Source organism: Drosophila nasuta, chromosome 2L (genome assembly GCF_023558535.2).
Source record: "Drosophila nasuta strain 15112-1781.00 chromosome 2L, ASM2355853v1, whole genome shotgun sequence".
Taxonomy (NCBI): domain Eukaryota; kingdom Metazoa; phylum Arthropoda; class Insecta; order Diptera; family Drosophilidae; genus Drosophila; species Drosophila nasuta.
This window is the reverse complement of record NC_083455.1, coordinates 22,786,429-22,805,745: the sequence shown is the minus strand read 5'-3', so window position 1 is coordinate 22,805,745 and position 19,317 is coordinate 22,786,429. Positions and strand designations below refer to the sequence as shown.

The 19,317-nt window shown below is 39.1% G+C and overlaps 5 protein-coding genes and 1 pseudogene across 6 annotated transcripts; 3 read left to right on the top strand and 3 right to left on the bottom strand.

Annotated features, from left to right (window-relative positions):
* Window positions 1-118: 118 nt before the first annotated feature.
* LOC132783709 (intraflagellar transport protein 80 homolog) lies at window positions 119-4,892 on the top strand. Its single transcript, XM_060789058.1, has 6 exons — window positions 119-255; window positions 325-781; window positions 2,230-2,457; window positions 2,513-2,892; window positions 2,953-3,492; window positions 4,237-4,892. The coding sequence occupies exons 1-6, from the start codon at window positions 119-121 to the stop codon at window positions 4,832-4,834; spliced, it is 2,340 nt and encodes a 779-aa protein (XP_060645041.1). The 3' UTR covers window positions 4,835-4,892.
* Window positions 4,893-4,967: 75 nt separating this feature from the next.
* On the bottom strand, window positions 4,968-6,867 carry LOC132783713 (glyoxylate reductase/hydroxypyruvate reductase). The gene is made up of 4 exons (XM_060789060.1): window positions 6,366-6,867; window positions 5,920-6,251; window positions 5,354-5,479; window positions 4,968-5,292 (listed from the first exon to the last, which is right to left on the bottom strand). The coding sequence occupies exons 1-4, from the start codon at window positions 6,836-6,838 to the stop codon at window positions 5,174-5,176; spliced, it is 1,050 nt and encodes a 349-aa protein (XP_060645043.1). The 5' UTR covers window positions 6,839-6,867; the 3' UTR covers window positions 4,968-5,173.
* Window positions 6,868-8,112: 1,245 nt separating this feature from the next.
* On the top strand, window positions 8,113-8,809 carry LOC132783716 (uncharacterized). The gene is made up of 4 exons (XM_060789064.1): window positions 8,113-8,350; window positions 8,424-8,533; window positions 8,589-8,670; window positions 8,733-8,809. The coding sequence occupies exons 1-4, from the start codon at window positions 8,239-8,241 to the stop codon at window positions 8,786-8,788; spliced, it is 360 nt and encodes a 119-aa protein (XP_060645047.1). The 5' UTR covers window positions 8,113-8,238; the 3' UTR covers window positions 8,789-8,809.
* Window positions 8,810-8,832: 23 nt separating this feature from the next.
* LOC132783712 (glyoxylate reductase/hydroxypyruvate reductase-like) lies at window positions 8,833-11,305 on the bottom strand (annotated as a pseudogene).
* Window positions 11,306-15,379: 4,074 nt separating this feature from the next.
* On the bottom strand, window positions 15,380-16,343 carry LOC132798214 (uncharacterized). 2 transcript variants are annotated; one of them, XM_060809991.1, is made up of 3 exons: window positions 16,140-16,343; window positions 15,781-16,083; window positions 15,380-15,713 (listed from the first exon to the last, which is right to left on the bottom strand). In XM_060809991.1, exons 1-3 carry the CDS (start codon window positions 16,287-16,289, stop codon window positions 15,459-15,461), a joined length of 708 nt encoding a protein of 235 aa, XP_060665974.1. In that variant the 5' UTR covers window positions 16,290-16,343; the 3' UTR covers window positions 15,380-15,458. The 2 variants fall into 2 exon arrangements, with proteins under 2 accessions (XP_060665974.1, XP_060665973.1); XM_060809990.1 differs by having other exon boundaries at window positions 15,380-15,719; window positions 16,140-16,335.
* A 248-nt stretch (window positions 16,344-16,591) lies between these two features.
* On the top strand, window positions 16,592-18,296 carry LOC132798213 (uncharacterized). Its single transcript, XM_060809989.1, has 5 exons — window positions 16,592-17,372; window positions 17,425-17,585; window positions 17,643-17,731; window positions 17,784-18,089; window positions 18,146-18,296. The coding sequence occupies exons 1-5, from the start codon at window positions 16,660-16,662 to the stop codon at window positions 18,206-18,208; spliced, it is 1,332 nt and encodes a 443-aa protein (XP_060665972.1). The 5' UTR covers window positions 16,592-16,659; the 3' UTR covers window positions 18,209-18,296.
* The last annotated feature ends 1,021 nt before the right edge of the window (window positions 18,297-19,317 follow it).

Below are 19,317 nucleotides of genomic sequence, written 5' to 3'. Positions count from 1 at the left end.
AATGTCGCAACCATTTGGTCAAATGCAACCCTGATGCCTTCTGGCCAAAAATAGTTGCCATGGTAATCAAGCGTCTAAACAAACTGTTGAAAATAAAAGTTAATGCAGTAAACTAGAAATGAAACTAAAGACACGCATTTGCAAAAGAAGTTCGCTAAAAAGTGCGGAAAGTGCACAAGAACGCAACACAGAACCCTCAAGTTATCCTTTAAGTTGTGTGGACTGGAGCAGCAATGAGGAAATCTATTTTGTGAGGTAAGCAAAGCAAAGAAAAAAGAACTGAAGTTATTTTCTTTTACTACAATTAAACTAAATTTTCAACAGCGACGATCATCAGATCTACAAATGGAGCGATGTGAGTCGCGATTCCGTTGAGGTGGCCAAGCTGCCGGATGACTTTATACCCACAGACTTGGACTGGCTGCTGCTCGGTGGTCGCAGCAGTGGCGGTGGCAAGGGCAGCGACACTCTGCTCATTGCCAGCAATGATGGACGCTTCATCATTCTCAATAAAAGCGCACGCGTTGAACGCAGCATTTCCGCCCACACGGCGGCAATTAGTTCCGCTCGCTGGAGTCCAGATGGCGCTGGCCTCTTGACCGCTGCCGAGGATGGGGTCGTCAAGATCTGGTCACGTTCAGGCATGCTGCGTTCCACAGTCATTCAGAGCGATGAAGCCATACGTTGTGCTCGCTGGGCGCCTAGTTCAACGGCAATTGCCTTCAGTCAGGGTGGTCACATTTCCATCAAACCGCTGGCAGCCAACAGCAAGCTCATAAGGGTGAGTTGCCCTTTGAAAAGGGGGTTGTTATTAGAGGGTTAACTAACTATAGTTTGCAGTTCTTTGGTATGATAATTATGAAAGGAAACTATTAGTATTATTATGTTATTTAAATAGAATAGAGCTAGAGCGGCTTAAATTTTTATCTACGAATAATAGTTGATGACGTATAACAACTGCAACATCAGATTTGAGTTATTGTCCTCACTCTTGAGCACTTTTGGACTTTCAATTTATTAATTTGGTGAAAACTTTAGTATAATGATACAATTTTGTATGTGTCCTTTTAAATATTATATATTTAATTATATTGCTAACTATAGTTTACAGTTAAAGCAAGTCTTCAGAAATTATTAGTATTATTATGTTGTTTAAATAAACAATATAGCTAGATCGACTTAAATATTTGTCATACTACGAAGAATAGTTGATGTTGTATAACTACTGCAACTGCAGATTTGAGTTATTGTACTCACTCTTGAGTACTTTTGGACTTTCAATTAATTTATTTGGTGTAAGGATTAGTATAATGATACAATTTTGTATGTGTTTCTTTTAAATGATACAATTTTGTATATGTTCTTTTAAATATATTCAATTATATTGCTTTCACTGCAATGTTATTTATAAATTATCATTCTGTTCATCAACTATGAGGATATTATATTATTATTATTTATTTAATTATTATACAAAAATAATATAATAACTAAAAGAAGGGAGTACTAGCTACTAAGGCCATCGACTCTATGAGGATATATTTTTTTTAATAATTCATTATTTTTATTCGATATAATTCATTTTTCAATGTCGCACTCTGTTTGCCTAACTGGAAAGTATATTTTCTAAGTTTTTCAGTATTGTCTTAAATTTACTTGTATATTTTGATTGAATACCGTATTTGTTCATAAACTGTTCAGCTTAAACTTTTCGATTTCACCAACTATTCTAGTTAGAGAATTCAGCTGTGTGCTTTCTGTACTCAATTTTGTTTAAATTTTGCTTTCTTTAAGCAAGGTTTTCGTTTCAATTTGAACTAAAACTATCTTAGCTTCAAGTATGGCAAATATATTTACTTCCAATTTAAAAACTTTTAACTTTTTGAATTAGAACTAGGAAGAGGAATTTTTAAAATACTTATTAGCAAACCGCTTACTTAGTTCAATATCTAGTTTTGGGGCATCTACAATCCTTTAAATTTAGAGAATTCAGTTGTGTGCTTTCTGTATTCAATTTAGTTTAAATTTTGCTTTCTTTAAGCAAGGTTTTCGTTTCAATTTGAACTAAAACTATCTTAAACTATCAATTAAAAAACTTTTCAATTCTTGAATTAGAACTATTTAGTGGAAATTTTAAAATACTTATTAGCATATCGCTTACTTAGTTGAATATCTAGTTTTGAACCATCTATAATTCCTGCAATCCTTTAAATCCTTCATCCATTTCAGTGGCGCGCTCACGATGGCCTCGTGCTATCGCTCAGCTGGTCGGCTCAGTCGAATATCATTGCCTCTGGAGGAGAGGACTTTCGCTTCAAGATCTGGGACGCACAGGGCGCCAATCTCTTCAGTAGCGCAGCCGAGGAGTATGCGATAACGAGTGTGGCCTTCAATCCAGAGAAAGACTATCTGCTGGTGGGCACCTTCAACATGCTCAAACTCTGTCACAGCACGGGCGTAAGTTGGAAGTGTATCTTTCAATTCACACTTAATACATTACACCTCTTTGTAGTGGTCTTATAGCAGTGCTCGCTTTACGTCGCCTAGCGTCGGTTCGTTCTACACGTTGGCCTGGTCAGCGGATGGCACACAGGTGGCATGTGGCACGTCGACGGGACAGTTGATTGTGGGCTATGCGGTGGAGCAGCAACTCATCTCGCGCAACTTGAAGGCGACGAGCAGCAGCCGCAAATCGATTGCGATGCAGGACATTGCCAATGGCACCAACGATGTCCTCGACTTTCCGCAGCGTGTCATCAATTTTGCTTTGGGTTATGGTCATCTGGTTGTGGCGACCACACATCAGCTGCACATCTACAATGAGAAATACGTCAACACACCGATTATAATTGATGGCCGGAATGATGTACGCGTTATTGAAGTGGGCAAAAAGTGGGTGTGGCATGCAACTTTACTTTACTCTTCTTTGCTAAACTTTACTTCTCTTTCTAGATACTTTATGGTGCTGGATGCCAGCTCCATTTGGGTTTATACCTACACGGGTCGCCTGCATTTGAATCCACGCTATCCAGGATCACAGGCTCAGCTACCTTTGCTCAATTGGCGCTCGATTTCTTTGGGTCTCGATGTTCTCGCCATTCGTGACAATTCAGAGACAACTTTACTTCATTTATTCGACTTAATTCCGGGTGCCTCAAGGCAATATGAGCCACAATCGCTGAGAGCCAAGCAACAGCTGGCGGAGATTGCTGCCTGTCGTGCTGGCAATGCAGATGATCAATTCATTGCGTTCATCGATAGTAATCGAGAGTTGTACATCAGCGAGACGAAGAATCAAAGTGCCAGCAACTCATCGAATGGCAGCGCTGAGATCTATAAGATTGGCACTCAACTAACTGCCATCAAATGGGCCAGCGAGACGAACATTTTGGTTGGTGTTCACGATTCCTGCTACAGCATTTGGTATTGTCCTGGCGAAGGAGCTGCCGATCCTACGATTATTGCACTCACCACAATTACACTGGACACAGCGTGAGTTTCAGTTGTGTTGTGTTGCCTATTAATTTTAGAGATTTCAATTCAGTTTTTATACCCATAGGGTAGAAACTTTCTACTTTCTACAAAAAAAAACATAACCTGAAACAATTTTAAAAAAAGGAAAAGGTTATTTTTGTAGCTCCAGATTAGTACTTTAATTAGTGCTAAGAATGGTTTTGGAATTTTTATTCTATTTTGTTTTCTGTTCTAATAATGGCAAAAATTAACAAATTCGTACGCAAAACCAAAAAATGAAGGAATTTATATATTTTATCGTCAAACAGAACAATTTCCGAAAATCAATCTTAGCTCTGAAAATAGTGCTAATCCCAATCTTTAAGAATAACCTTCACTTATTTTTAAAAGTGTTTTACTTTATGTTTTTTTTTTTTTGTCACTGTAAAGCTGGTCGCACGCGACATTTACCAGAGAATTACCCATATTTATTATTATATTGTTTTTACTATAGTATGAACAATTTTGTAAGGCATTGCCACTCGATTCCATTCTGTAAGGCTTACAAAATCTAGTCTAGTTTATTAGGCTGAAAACAATCTTGGATTCCAGAATGATCTCAGTTTCATTTTTGAACTTTTTGTTTTTCAAATCAAGAGTTATTCAATTGAGTTGTGTTAGCTTGCAATCTGAATGCAAGTTTTTAGAATGGCAATTCAATAATTTTTGTTCTCAATTTCAAGTTTTTCTTTACATTCATGTTGTACTTCTCTCTCTTTGCAGTGAATTTGGCAAGCATGTGGCCATCGAGAGCTTTGAGGACGCTGTGATTACATTTCGCTGTGCTGGCGCCCTTCTTCCCATCAACGTGAACATCTACTGCGAGGTGCTGCATCGCTCCCTCCAAGAGGGTCAATGGCAGCAGGCGTTGCGCATCTGTCGCCTGGCTCAGCACACGAGTCTCTGGGCCACCTTGGCTGCGGTGGCAACACGAAAGCATCAGCTGCAGCTTAGCGAAGAGGCTTATTCGGCAGCGTTGCAAATCGACAAGGTCAGCTACTTGCAGCACCTGAAAACGCTGTCGCCATCGAGTGCGGAGCAGATGGCTGAAAACTCTCTGATGTTGGGTCGCATGATGGAGGCGGAGACCATCTTGTTGCACAATCGCAAGTACGATCAGGCTGTCGCCTTATCTCTGCGCATGCACAACTGGAAGAGGGCGCTGGAGATTGCACAGAAGCATCAGGCGGATCAGCCGGATGTCGAGCTGTTGCAGCGTGTTCTGCAGGAGCGACAACGCTACCTGAAAGCTTTGCAGCGTGACGAATGGGACGCTCTTTATATGACTTATGCAACTAAGGATGAGAATTTAAGTGATTAAAATTGAGCTGTCAAGGTACTTAAATAAATACTTATTGTAGGGTTTTTTTATGCTAAGAAATTTAAAAGCAAAACAACTTAAAATATTAATTTAAAATCTTCTACTAGCAATAGTATATATATTGTATATAGCTGTGTAGAGTAATTTAGAAATAAACAAAAGATATTGTAGAAATATTGAGATTTCCTTTCATATGGCAATCCAATTCTGTGTATTTATACCTATCCATTTCGAATTGAAATCTGTCAACAATTTTACATAAATAACGACCGTTATTGTCTAGGAGAATTGTGCTTTTATCAGGAGAAACACAAAAGTAAATCAAGCTTATACTTCAATTCAATAAGCTGGTCTAATCATGGGCTTTCCCTCCATGGCGTTAATGATATTGTTGGCTGCCAAGAGGCTCATCTCAATGGTTGTTTTCCACGTCTGCGTGCCCAAATGCGGCAAAATAACTACAAGCATTGTAAACAGCATTAGCGTAAAGCAAAATCAGTTAACTATTTAAATACTTACCACAATTGGGCAGCTTCAGCAGCGGATCGTCAGCTGGCAAAGGTTCCGGCGTGGTGACGTCCAAGCCAGCGGCAAATATTTGACCTGTAGTCAAGGCTTCATGCAAATCCTTTTGCTGCACAAGACCTGAAATTTAAAATGAATTAAATTGAAATAAAATAAACAAATTCATACAAAAATCTAATTCAAAATAATGCTATCACACTCAGAATTTTAAAAAGATAGAATACAAATGATAAAAATGCATTTGTTGTCAAGAAAAAATCTAAGTTGGATAAATTAGATATTCTTTATATGAAACGAACTAATATTTTTACATATTAATGTTTGGAAAGGAGAATTAAAACTGCATTTGTTGTCAAGAAAAAAAATAAGTTGTATAAAAAATATATCTATGCTAACAAACACGTGAATTCTTTTACAAATTTGAAATACATATATTCAGAATAATGATTGACTTTTTACACATTTGAATGGTGAAAGATTCCCCGTAAATATATACATATATAATAAAATATTTATTTATTACCTATTCATAAGCAATCTTAACTTTATCTTCTACTCACCGCCTCTGGCCACATTCACGAAGATTGCACTTGGTTTCGTCAGCTTAAAGGCCTCGGCATTGAACTTGCCACGAGTCTGATCGGTGAGAGGCGCTGCCACGATCAAAAAATCGCTCTCCTGCAGCAGCCGCTCAAAAGGCACATGCTCCGCCTTGAAGTCGACATCGTTCTCCTTGCGTGTGCGGGTCGTGTAGATGATCTTGGCCACATCCCAGCTTTGGAGACGCTTGGCAATCGCCTGACTAATGCCGCCAAAGCCGAAGAAGCCCACAGTCGAGTCACGTATCTCGTGTCCCATTCGCCAATCAATGCGCTCCGTTAACCACTGCGAACTGCGAAAGCAAATCAAAGTGTTAGATCGAAATTGAAACGAGTTGGCAGCTCGCTGAGCACTCAAAACAAACGAAGAGCTTTCAGCTAAAAAGCTCAAACAGCTGTTTGCTTACTTCTCAATGTCTCGGCGACCGGCATGAAAATTGCGACCTGCCGCAAGCATTAAACCAATTGCCAGATCTGCCACCGAATTCTTTACCACACCCGGCGTGTGTCCCAAGGGAATCTTTCTCCGCTGAAACTCCGGAACATCCACGAAATCAATGCCTGATGACATGGTACTGACTGCTCGCAGTTGGCTGCCAGCTGCATCCAAAATACCCGCATTCAGTGGCTGATAATGTGCCCAGTAAATGGCATCCACGCCGGGAACCTTCTCCAGGATCTCCTCCCTCGATGGCGGCAAACTCTGGCATATAATCGTCTCGGCACCGCGAGAACGCAGCAATTCCAACGCCGGTGTCGGGACCGTCGGATGCGAGACGAGCACTTTGAATGCCCTTGAAACGCTCATCGTGAATTTCCACTGCAAGTGTAACTGTTGTGTGTGCGAGAGACGCCACTTGACTAACACAATGTTGAGCATTTTCAATGAAAGCACAATGCTTGAGCTTTTTATTGTGGCTTTCCCTCTCACGGTCGCTCTCTTTGGCCGCGTTATTCTCTTAAGCTTTGCCAATTGGGGGCATTGCTCTAAATTAAAGTATATTAAATTAGAATATTATTTCATTGATAATTGAGCCATCATTCTATTCTTTTGTAAATTTTGTTTAAGAATATTAAACAATTCATTCATAATTGAGCCATTATTCTATTATTTTATAAATTTTATTTAAGAATATTAAATAATTCATTCATAATTGAGCCATCATTCTATTCTTTTATCAATTTTATTTATTTTTAAATACCTATTTGCTTATTAAGTTATATTTTACCCTTTATAGTTTCTTCACTCAATTATATTTACTGTTTTATTCATTTATTTGAATTTTATATATATATTTATTCAATTTTTTACTGTACTTCGAAACATCCTTTAATTATTTTATTATTTTTTTAATCAATTATCGTTTTTTCTGTTTTTTCATTATTCATTTCATTGTTTAATTTATTTCGAATAATGAATGAATTAAAATTTATGAATTTGTGGTTAAAGCTTCACAACTTAATTCATTTAATGTATAGTGTTATGCCCGCTACCCATAGGGTAGAAGGGTATTATAACTTTGTGCCGGCAGGAAATGTATGTAACAAGTAGAACGAGGCATCCCCGACCCTATAAAGGAAATAAAAAAAACGCCTACTTACAAGGGGTCTTAGTTGCTTTGGCTGACAATCTGGAATATTGTGCCGTATATGGTATATTTTAAATGCGGTACTATATCGATATACCAAACATTTGGTATATTTTTAGTATTTTCGGTATATTTTGAAAATAATACCGCAATATTTTGCTTTCATTCAAAATGGGTAGCGGGTATCTCACAGTCGAGCACACGCGACTGTAGCTTTCTTACTTGTTTAATCAATTTTAGTTTTTTTTTTTCTTTATTTATTTCACCGTTATATTTACTTTAAATAATGAATAAATTAATATATAATATGTTGATATATTAATATTATATATATATTAATATTCATGCACTTGTGGTTAAAGATTCAAAACTTAGAATCCTTAATTCATGTTATGTCTAATCTCTTTTTATTAATTTCAAATAATATTTACAACAAATGTATTTTTAATTGTTTCAAAAGAATATTTATATTGTTGCTGCATTTATTTGGCATATTTCTTGATTTAAATGCAGCAAACAAAGATTTAAAATTATTGAGAATAGAATCCTTGACATTTTAGGAAAACTCAGTAGTCAGAGCAAACTAATTGATTTTAGTATCCCGTATAAATGAAATTTCGAATATCATTCAAGTCTTTTTTTAAAATAATTTTTACAACTTTTACATTGGATTATAATACCGAAATTGACGATGTGTAATTGGGATTGCTTCGATAATTTATGCTGCTCCCCGCGAGAGAAAAGCATATTTCTAGCCGCGTGGACTTTGGCCCATGCAATACATTTGATTGTAGGATGCTGGCGTAAGTAATTCTACAACTACGATATTTAAGAAACTCAACCATTTGAAACTCAATTCATTGCATTTGTTTCTAGCTGTAATTCGTATAGATGATGGCCTTTACATTGTGTTTGTTGTATTCATTGTAGTAATGGCTCTTAGTCATGTGGCAGGAACAATACTTTTATTTATTGGCATATATAAGGTAAGCAAACGTTGTATCAAATTGTATAATATCTATAGTTTTACTATCTGTTTAGGAAAAAGCTATGATATTGAAAATTGGGGTCATCATAAGCTCCATATATCCATATTTTCATTTCTTTACGATTTATCTGCCAGGTAAATAAAATATAACCACGTTAACATATATTTGATCTAATGCTTTGCTTCTCTTTTTGCAGTTGTACAAATTCTGTTCACCATAGTTGTGATAAGGTATAGTAAAGAACTTGATTAATGATGATTATGATGATGAATGATGAATATAACTAATAATAATAATTTTCGTTTAATTCTCATTTATTCTTACTGCATTTATAATTATTCACACAATTGTTTGTGATTGTTTTCACAGCTAGTAATAGCCATTAAAGCCAAGGTCGTCAGCTGGTTAAGTAGTTCCCTAGTAGGCAGGTGAGAGCATTGGTTCGCCGGCCAAGCCACGCAGCACATTGTGAGCAGCTATCGTGGACATGTCGGAGCGTGTGCGCGTGGTCGCAGATCCAATGTGGGGCAGAACAACTGAAACGAGATTGTAGTTAGCATGTGACGTGCAATTACCCGCTGAAGGTCGTACAGTCCAGTCTACAAGTGGTCTGTGGGGGGATTATCAAGTCTTATATATTTCTCTGACGTCAAGGTGACCAAAGGGTCGTCTTTGCTATCGTGATCATCTGTATATCGAATGGCATGCCAGAAGAGGGGCTTGTCCCAAATGTTTTTGATAAGATAAACTAAGTGACTTTACTTTATGACCTACAAAAATACCTCAAGTTCCCTCTTAAGAAACTGTTGACAGCTTAAGCTTTTAGTTAAACAGAATTGTAGTGAATTTGACAATTCTTTGCAGTCAAGGTTCTTTGAAAAATATTTATTTTAATGCCTCTTTACTCTATATTGTCATATTCATTTTAACGCCTCTTTTTAGTTGTTTTACTCCATTTCTCAATTGCAATCCTAAATCTATCTTTTTTACTCAATATTTGTTAATGTTCTGTTAAGTAAAAACTTTTTGGTTATTCAGTCAAAAAACAAAACTAAAATACTTTATCAAAATAACTACCTAATCTAAAATTAGCATAGAGACTTTAGTTCCCCTGGTTATAGAATTTATTTCTACGCTGCAAGAACCCCTGAGGAAAAGTCATAAGTAAATAAAAAACCTTTATTACCCTTCACTCATTTGATTTGTGTTTCCATTTCGCAATTCCTTTATATCGGAATTCTGTTGCTCATATCAATGTTTTTATAGCTAACCGGAAAAGCTGCACTGACAGCTGCCAATCGCACACAATACGTCATTTCAAAATCGATTTGACTTTTGTCTTCCTAAATCATTTCGCATTAAAATACCTTAATACATTTGGCAGCATTGCTCTTCAAACATTATTCGATAACCTACAAGCAACCTTGGCCATAAATTGTCAATGCCCAAAACAAAAAAACTAATCGTACTACAAAAATCTGTACTACTTAAAACAGAAAATAAAAACAAAACATTTGCTAATGATAAGAGGCAAGTCGTAATTGCGATAAGGAAGTCAGAAGAGAGAACGAGGAACAAATGCGAGTAATTATCGCTAGAATTCACTAGTTAGACCCTGTACTCGAAAACTATGCAAAGTATGCTTGGTTTATGACACCGTGCGACACTCACCAACATTGTCGAGGGTAAGCAGCTTGTCAGTGGGTGGCAGAGGCTCGGGATCCATGACATCGATGCCAGCAGCAAAGATGCGGTTGCTCTTCAGGGCATCATACAGATCATTCTGATTAACGATTTCTGCAATTAAGAAATGATCATGTGACAATTGTTATTATAAAAGTAAAGAACAACTTACTGCCGCGTGCAATGTTCACGAGGACGGCGGTGCGCTTCATTTTGTTGAAGGCGGTGGCATTGAAGATGCCCTGTGTGGCAGGGGTCAGAGGTGAGGCGATAACAACAAAGTCACTCTTGGCCAGCAGCTCATCGAAGTCGACCTTCTTGGCATTGAGCTCCTTCTCGGTTTCCTGATCGATGCGACGACGTGTTGTGTACAGCACCTGATCGATATCGAAGCCGGAGAGACGCTTGGCAATGGCCTGACCAATGCCGCCAAAGCCAAAGAAACCCACAACGGAATCACGCACATCCTGACCCAGCAGCCAGTTCAGATGATAGCTCTCCCAGTTGTCGCTAGACATAAGAACATTCAATTAGAAAATCACTTCGACAGTCATATATTAAATATACCACTCACCTATCGATCTTCCTGCGAGCCTCGTGGAAACGACGTCCGGCAGCAATGAGGAGACCCACAGCGAGATCAGCCACAGCATTGTCCAGCACTGTGGGCGTGTGTCCCAATGGGATTTTGCGACGCTTCATCTCAGCGACATCGACATAATCAATGCCCGCCGACATGGTGGAAATGCATTTCAACTGTGGTCCCGCTGCATCCAAAGCCTCGGCATTGAGTGGCGAATGTCCGCCCCCAGAGAACGGCATCCACGCCCTTTATCTTCTCCAGCAATTCGGCACGACTTGGGGGGCAGACTCAGCACCTGGGTCAGTTCACAGTGCTCCTTGAGCAGATCAATGCCCGACTGTGGCACCTCCGGGTGGGTGATCAGAACTTTGAACGGTTTGGCGGACATGCTGCGATTCCTGGCTCTAAACACAAGGGAAGCATCGTTAGGTGCAATCAAACAACAACTGGCCACAAGACCGAGAACAATTAAAGATTCAAAAGCCATTCTGCTCTAAGCGAAGCTTGGCCTACAACTGAGCCGAATACACACCCAAAGTTCTCATATAGACGCGACGTCTGAACGATAGACGATAAACTTCTGAACCTGTTTAGCATTCTTAAAGATTTGTTTGCTCTTTAGCTAAGTTGAAACCGGTTTCAAGTTAAGAACAACAGAAGAGAACGAATAAAGAGAAAAGGGTATTAAGAGAGAGTGCTCAGTGTGTCAGATTTCTTATCAGCAGTATTTGCGGAAATTTGGCATTATATTTAAGTCGTAGCTTTGGCAATATTTGTTATTTATTTAAAGAGCGCTCTAGTTGCGAAATTAAAACCCCCTGTGAAGAACAGAACATTCCGGAAATGACAACAATTTAATTACAATTAAATTTAAAAGCACAACACTATAAAGTTTCGATCTAATCACCGACGCACGACATAATTTCGTGTAGTGGAAAATTACTCAAATATCATTCACAATGTCAATGATCGCAAAAAATTACTCTCACACACACTAATTAAGAGATCACTCAGAACACAAATACTATGTTTCCATATACAAAATTTTGAAAACAAAATAAAAACCTGTGACCAATATGAAACAGAGCACAATTAGAACTAAAAGTCAAAGCACTTGAATGATAGTTTAACGAAAAAGCTCTTAAATTGTTGTGTTCTCCCATTCGCACTCTTTACTCCTACTTACTCTCGCTCTCTTTCTGGCACTGTGTGGGGGGAAAAAAGTTGACTGCTGGACGACGATTGCCGCGCGACTGAATGAAAGTTAATCAAAGGTTTGCTTTTTATAGCGTTACTAACAATCAGTTGCAGGTGTCATTAAAAGCTTTTGACGCGCTGAGCAACACCATCAAACCTATAAAAAGGAATATGATTAAAAATTCGTTGTGTTGTATGTGGAATTCGATCGAATTTCAAGCAATTGAAAATGTTCTTATCCCGACATACGATCAGCCTTTTTACAGCTGCACTGCTCACACTCATGGGGGTGAGCTGTGTTGTTTCATTTATCTCGCTGAGAATGCACATTTTGTCGCTCTTTGCTTATCTCGTTTTTATTTCTTATCTCACAAATGGCCAGTTGTCGTGGTCTCGTTGTCTCGCGTCTCCGTCTCCAGTTCTGATTTCGGATTGTAAACTCTTTTTTTTGTTTTCTGTTTCATCCGCTGCTGCTGCTGCAAACTGTGCGCCTGTTGAAAATACCAGTTGGGGATTTTTCCCATGTCATTTCTGGGCGTTTGCATGCGACCGATTTCCAATTGGAATGGGACAGTTGAACCAAACACTAGACGTCTAACTCACCAAAGTGGAGCTGTTGGAACGTTGTGGAACCTACTTACGGAGTAGAAATACCCCACCAGCAGCTACTAAACAAACACTCTGCTTGTCTCTGTCTCTGTCTGTGTGTTTGTGTCGCGTCCCACAGCTGCTGCGGCTTTTTTTGTGAGCGGATCTGCTCAAATTTTGTCCGCAAAGCAGCAGGCGCCCAGAGTTCACAACTGCTTTGTTCTCTCGCTCTCATAATATAACGCATGTGTCTGTCTCTATGAAAGCAGCCACAGCGACAGCAACAACGACAGCGACAGACGACAGTAAAAGAAACGTCGACTGCGACGTCGTTTGCACTCAATGTGTGTAAGTGTGCGTGTATTTGTCTGTGTTTGCATGGATCCGGCGGGGTAATGGGGCTGACTTGCAGGGCTATCCCAGAAGCACGCAATTCTACCCTGCAAATGTTGAAGACCTTCAGTAGGGAGTTTACTAAATGGATGTAAAAGTTTAGAGTGGGTATTCGCAGATAGTACTTTAAAAATATACTAGAATTTGAATTTATTTAATTAAATTTTACACAACGATTTAAAAAAAATATGGAAAAATAAATAAATTTAAAAGAATATTCAAGTTATACATCTAAATAATTACAAACATTATGTATGGATGAGGAACACGAACAATAATTGTTAAAATAGTACAAATTACATCAATCAATAAATAAATATTATTGTATTATATATATATATATAAATTAGAGTTACTGATAAATTTACGATATTCAGACAATATTTTGAGAAAGTGTAGCACATAAACAATTTATTTAATTAGCATGCCCTTTTTATCCAATATAGATTTTCCAACTTTACCGGCTAAATAGTTTTATTAAGTGACATACTTTTAGGCTGGTGAATAAATAAATGATAAAATTAGCCACGTTTATTTTTTGCAAAATAAACTCTGATTGATTTTCAGTTGTGTATTTCAAAGATTTGTTTTACCATTCATAAATAATCACACAAAATATTATGTTTTTATATAATTGTACAGAATTCATAAAGCATAATGCAAACAAAACACCAAAACAATGCATGACATACAAAAAACTGCATTGTCATAGGGTATTCGTCAGTCGACTAATGCATACATTTAACATGGCTGCAATTTGAATTAGAACTCTGAGCCTGAGAAGCTTTTTGTGCTTTCGTAGACGACGTTGCTGCAATTTTGCCTAATTGCAGCAAAAGGTTATTGGCCCCGCGATGTCTATGGCAGACTGCAGACTGCGAACCGAGAGCTGAAGCTGCCCCCTCTCTATGCTCCCCATGCTGTGTGCGAGGGTGGCTCAACGTGGGCGCCAAAAACAGAACAGAACGTGTCGCGCGCTCTTTTGGTGACTGCGACGCTGATGTTGCTGTTGCTGTTGCTATTGCTGCTTGCGCTTTGTTCTTTTGTTTTGTGGTGATTTTCTTTTGTGGTGTCTGCCTCTCGCTCCAGTACTCGACCTCGTTTGTGCTTGTGTGTGTGTGTGTGTGTAAGTGTGTGTGTGGGGGCTTTTGGTGTCTCGGGTTTTATGCTTTCCTGTTACCAAAACACGATGCGTCATTTTGACTGACGTAACCAGGAGACAGCTGTCTATCAGATGCGACGACGCGTCGTGGCCGTCGTTCGTTAAACATTAGCGCCCGCTGCCGATGGCGGCGATGACAGCGCTCGCTGCGGTTAACCGAACAAGTGCACAGCATTTGACAGCAGCAAAATAAGATGAGACAACACATATACGTACACTTGTACATAGATAGAGAGAAAGAAACAGACACGCAAGATAGCGTGACGCCTGTCATAAAATCCAATTGGAAGAAGTATGTAACAATGCTGAAAGCTCTCGCTGCTCTCAACTCTGCCGCTGTTGCTGCGCTTGGCTACTGCTGATAAGTTGCTCTGTCCCCATTCCATTGCAGTGTCGTTTGATCTCGCTGCTAACGGTTAAATGTCAAGGGCAGAGATGCTGCCGCACATTCTGTTTGCTTCATAACCAACTACAGCGCCATTAAAATCTAAAATGGTGGCCAAGCTGCAAGCTACAAAGCTGCAAAGCCAACAGCAACAGCAACACCAATTGCAGCTCTGCCAGCGGGGGCGTCAGCGCAGTCACTGCGCATGCGCCAAAAGACGAAGCGGCGCCTACAGCGGCAGTCTCAAATGGGCCACAGTCGCCAAACTCCGAAAGCAGCAACAACAAGAAAAGAGAAAAAAAAACTAACAGCTGCTGTTAATTTTTATGTGGCGGCTCCCTAAAAAATGAACGCGCAGCATTGAGGCAGGTCCCTCTACGCGATACGAATGAACAGGCGCTCAAGAGGCGACAGCAAGTGATTCGGTTCGACGACAGCAGCAAGAGTAGAAGCAGCTGCTTAGCCGGCAAACGACACATACACACATAGTAAAAGCTTCAAGTGAGCGTGAGTATATGTGTGTGTGTGTGAGCGAGAGACGTCGGACCCAACAAATGCGGGCGCCTACGTCACAGCAGCACAGCAAATGCGAGAGTGTGGCTGAGAGCGAAGTGTGAGAGAGCGCCGATTAGAGAGCAAGATGGCGTGGGAGTATTGTGAGCGTGTGAGTGTGAGACATGCAAACGTTTTGTTTCGTGTCTTTGCGAGTGCTTAAATTACACACTTGCTTGTGTTCGTACCTAATGATGTTAACATTTGAGTGACGTCAGGCACGAGTCGTGGAATTAACAGGCCACTGTTAACACTCTCTTCCCTTTAACAGAGCAGAGTTTAGCAGAGAACACAGTCGAATACAATTTACAGTACAATACAATTTACGATTTAAGAACAATTTACAAATTGAGTGACATTCAATCATCGAAAGTGCATTTTAGAGACCATTCCCATTCGGATCGGCATCTGCGTCAAATTCTAAAGATGCTTCGCTGGCTGTGACAGCAACAACTCTATACGGACGTCTGCGTCGCGAGGAACGCGATCTCTCTGCCAACGGCGACGGCGACGTCGACGGCGCTTCTCCTCTGCTGCCAGCATTGCGGATGGGTTCGAATAAATGATGAAATAGACTATGCGACTGAGCGGCAGGTTGGTTTCTCTGCGATTCTGGTCGCGACATGCTAAAAGTCTGTGGCTGATATAAGATTGAGTTAGGTGGAGGTGTCCAAACAGTCGCTGCGACTCTTCCAACTCACCTGCAGCAATGTGGTGTACATCTGATCCGCGTAGTTAAGCAGCGTACGCAGTCCCTGGAAACCTTCCTCGCGTTCAGGATGCAGTCGCAGCTCTTGGGCTGCTGCATTGGTCATGCGGGTTAGGATTTGCACCACTGAAGAGAGACTGCTAACCAAACGCATCATATCATTGGTGAAATCAACCGTTGTTGGCAGCATAAACCAATCGGAATTCGAGCTCGTTAGATTTGTAGTTTCCGCAGCTCGACGTAGACGTGGCTCAACAATCACAATTGGCTTTAGAGGCCGCGGGGCTAAGCATGTCTAACAAACCAAAAGGATTATACCATCCACGAAAAGATTAAAGTACTACAAATTACCTGAGCGTCGTCGTCTTCTGCGTTTATCGACCAATCGCCAATTGGTTCCGGATCCGGATCCGGAGTCTTGGCACCACCAATTTCTTTACTGTACAACATTGAGGGATTTGAATTTTCTATAACTTGAGATTTTAAACTCGATCCATGCATTTTGCAAATATTTCAATAACTACTGAATGAACTAAAGGCTTTCAGTTCTTATTGAAATATGAAATATTATCCCAGCTTGCTGCGATATCAAACTAAATGTCAAAAAAATAAAATATTTGATGGATGAACATATATAACACCTCATATACGTAATCCAATGGTATTTAAGGAATATTAATAATACAATTTAAAAAGATTCATTCAGCTTTCAAACTCAAGAAATTTCTGAAAAACATAGCAACCTGGGAAATTGCATTTAAACTTAGCTAGAACAACATAAAGGCAAACAGAATCAAACAATCGAAGTTGCAACATAAAAACACACTATAAAATAAGAACACTCAAAACAACTTAGAAACCCAATTCCAATATGTCTCAAACATCCTCATTTTCAAGCGATACTACCTCTAAGCCTACAATAAGAATCCGTCGACAAACAATATGGAAGCGAATCCTTCATCAAGCGTATCCATTGCCTGAAGCACCACCCGAGATGTGTCGCGATGCATTCCTCGCTGAGTTGCTGAAACCCTACGGAGGGTCCACACCAACTCCGTCCCTGAGCTCTGATGATAGCATCATGTCGAATAGAGTGAAATTTGGGAATTCCATTGAATTTACGAATGTCGAGGCGAAATTGTTGAATCAAATGATAAGGACCGACAGACGACAAACCTATAGGAGGGATTCGGTAGTGACCGATACGTCATTATATGCACCCGATTTGAATAAGCTGATGAAGGAACGTTATGGCAACATTGCCACAGCCATTGGATTTATGGCCACTATTTCTGAGCTGCAGCAACTCAAGTATCGCATGGTCATCTTTCAAGAGCTGTGGCAAATGAATGTCTCGATCGATAAAGAGCTGCGTTTATTTGGTTGGTCCATCAAAGATTACTTGGAACGCTTCTCTCAGCCCAATCTTGTGTATTTGGACACTGCCGAGCGATTGTTGGGCAAACAAATCGAGTGCTTCAAATTCCGCATGGACTTAAAAGAAATCAATCGCCTGATCGATTGTGTCATCGATGATGTTCGCAGTAAACGCAATATTTGCAATGGTTCAATGGAGTTGATAAAGTGAGTATTAATACGATAGTCTCGATATAGTATTATTGAAATATTTTCTAAGGGATGCTGAGGTGGATATCGAGGAACTGTTGACCAACTCTCAAAAGCAAGCGACTGAGGAACACGCGAAAGCCGCCAAAGCTGCCATTAATATGCCTCGCTCAGCGGATCCATTTGGAAGTCGATCAAAGGCAATTTACAAGAAAATCAACCACAACGATTGTGAGTTTATATATCATATTCTTGATCATTTATATTATTATTTGAATATGTATTTAGTTGTTTATCCCATCGAGGCGCGTTATCGAATTAATTGGGCGCAAACAAGCTTGGAACAGTCCACAGCCAAGGTTGAGTTTAATGAGAAGGTAAGGCATCAGGTTATTGTTCATTCATCTTTATAAATGATTAAATGTCCAGCGTCTACAAGCTGAGGTAGACGGACTAAATGCTCAGATCGAAGAAGCTGGACGTCTTTGGGATATTAGTAGCATAGCTTATCATATGCAGATACTCGAATTGAAGAATAACATAATGAAAAAAGAAATGGAGTACGAAGCGGCCATGGAAGAAGTGGATAATAATATTGAAATGACGCGACAACGCTTGACTAATGCCAAGAATGATCTCAAGTATTATCAGGAGCAAGTTCCAATGTTCCATAGGAAAATTGCCGAGGTACGAATTACTAAGGCACGACAAGAGGAAGACGCTATAAGGGCATCAGTAAGTAATCCAATTTGAAGTTGGTAATTGGATGTCAATTAATCGGGTAATTACAGCAAATGCTAAGCAAGCCAATTCGACACTCTTCAAAGACCAAAGTGCCGAAGAAAAAATACTGAAATCTAGGCAGAAAACAAAATACATTTGTAATTAATTGGAAATAAATTTGAATACATTTTCTAATAATGTTGTATATTAAAGAGTAAATATATTTTAAAATCATTGATTTTCCTATGCCAAGTAAATGCGAATGCAATTTAATTATAATGAAATTCTAATATAACCAATATATTATATTTTCTGCCTTACCAAGAGAACTAAAATATTCGCACAGCTCTCTGCGATTTTGTGTCAGTAAGAAACAAGTAAGAAAGCAACTGTGCTCGACTGTGAGATACTCGGTAAAGGATTTTAATACAAATATATGAATAATACCCCAAAAAATTTACAATACACCAAAGACTATATTTGGTATATTTTTATTGGTATGGTATATTACTTTCAACTATACCATAGATTACAAAATATACCAGATTTTTAGCCAAAGCAGCTAAGACCCGATTGCAGACGTCGTTTTTATACCCGCTACCCCTACCCTATGGTAGGGTATTATAACTTTGTGCCGGTAGGAAATGTATGTAACAGGTAGAAGGAGACATCTCCGACCCTATAAAGTATATATATTCTTGATTAGCGTCAACTGCCGAGACGATCTAGCCATGTCCGTCTGTGTGTCTGTCTGTCCGTATGAACACCTAGATCTCAGAGACTATAAGAGATAGAGCTATCATCTTTTTTTCGACAGCATTTGTTATGTTTGCACGCAGAACAAGTTTGTTTCAAATTTTTGCCACGCCTACCTCCGCCCCGCGAATTTCGGTGTGTACAATAATATCTATAGTATTTATGATTTCTGAAAATTTGATTGCAATCAGATTAAAATTGTGGAAGTTATTAAAGAAATACTTTTGTATGGGCAAATCTGGTATATTGAGCTGTCTATGGTCTATTTTGAATGTGGTACTATATCGATATAACAAATATACCGTTTGGTATGTTTTAGTATATTTGTTTTATTGGGATATTTTGAAAAAATACCGCAATATTTTGCTTTTATTCAAAATGGGTAGCGGGTATCTCACAGTCGAGCACACTCGACTGTAAATTTCTTACTTGTTTGCCATTTAATAGAATTTCCTAAATAACTTTTAAAATTTTGATATGATCA

Excerpts from the sequence above, each read along its gene's own strand:
- LOC132783713 (XM_060789060.1), bottom strand. The coding sequence starts at position 6,838 with ATGCTCAACATTGTGTTAGTCAAGTGGCGTCTCTCGCACACACAACAG. Across the intron at positions 6,252-6,365 it reads GGTCGCCGAGACATTGAGAA|TTCGCAGTGGTTAACGGAGC; the intron begins GTAAGCAAACAG and ends TTGCTTTCGCAG. Across the intron at positions 5,480-5,919 it reads CGTGAATGTGGCCAGAGGCG|GTCTTGTGCAGCAAAAGGAT; the intron begins GTGAGTAGAAGA and ends TTTAAATTTCAG.
- LOC132783716 (XM_060789064.1), top strand. The coding sequence starts at position 8,239 with ATGTGTAATTGGGATTGCTTCGATAATTTATGCTGCTCCCCGCGAGAG. Across the intron at positions 8,534-8,588 it reads TATTTATTGGCATATATAAG|GAAAAAGCTATGATATTGAA; the intron begins GTAAGCAAACGT and ends CTATCTGTTTAG. Across the intron at positions 8,671-8,732 it reads CTTTACGATTTATCTGCCAG|TTGTACAAATTCTGTTCACC; the intron begins GTAAATAAAATA and ends CTCTTTTTGCAG.
- LOC132798213 (XM_060809989.1), top strand. The coding sequence starts at position 16,660 with ATGTCTCAAACATCCTCATTTTCAAGCGATACTACCTCTAAGCCTACA. Across the intron at positions 17,373-17,424 it reads GGTTCAATGGAGTTGATAAA|GGATGCTGAGGTGGATATCG; the intron begins GTGAGTATTAAT and ends ATATTTTCTAAG. Across the intron at positions 17,732-17,783 it reads AGGTTGAGTTTAATGAGAAG|CGTCTACAAGCTGAGGTAGA; the intron begins GTAAGGCATCAG and ends TTAAATGTCCAG.
- LOC132798214 (XM_060809990.1), bottom strand. The coding sequence starts at position 16,289 with ATGCATGGATCGAGTTTAAAATCTCAAGTTATAGAAAATTCAAATCCC. Across the intron at positions 16,084-16,139 it reads CAGAAGACGACGACGCTCAG|ACATGCTTAGCCCCGCGGCC; the intron begins GTAATTTGTAGT and ends TTGGTTTGTTAG. Across the intron at positions 15,720-15,780 it reads TGTACACCACATTGCTGCAG|CCACAGACTTTTAGCATGTC; the intron begins GTGAGTTGGAAG and ends ATCTTATATCAG.
- LOC132783709 (XM_060789058.1), top strand. The coding sequence starts at position 119 with ATGAAACTAAAGACACGCATTTGCAAAAGAAGTTCGCTAAAAAGTGCG. Across the intron at positions 782-2,229 it reads CCAACAGCAAGCTCATAAGG|TGGCGCGCTCACGATGGCCT; the intron begins GTGAGTTGCCCT and ends CATCCATTTCAG. Across the intron at positions 3,493-4,236 it reads ACAATTACACTGGACACAGC|TGAATTTGGCAAGCATGTGG; the intron begins GTGAGTTTCAGT and ends CTCTCTTTGCAG.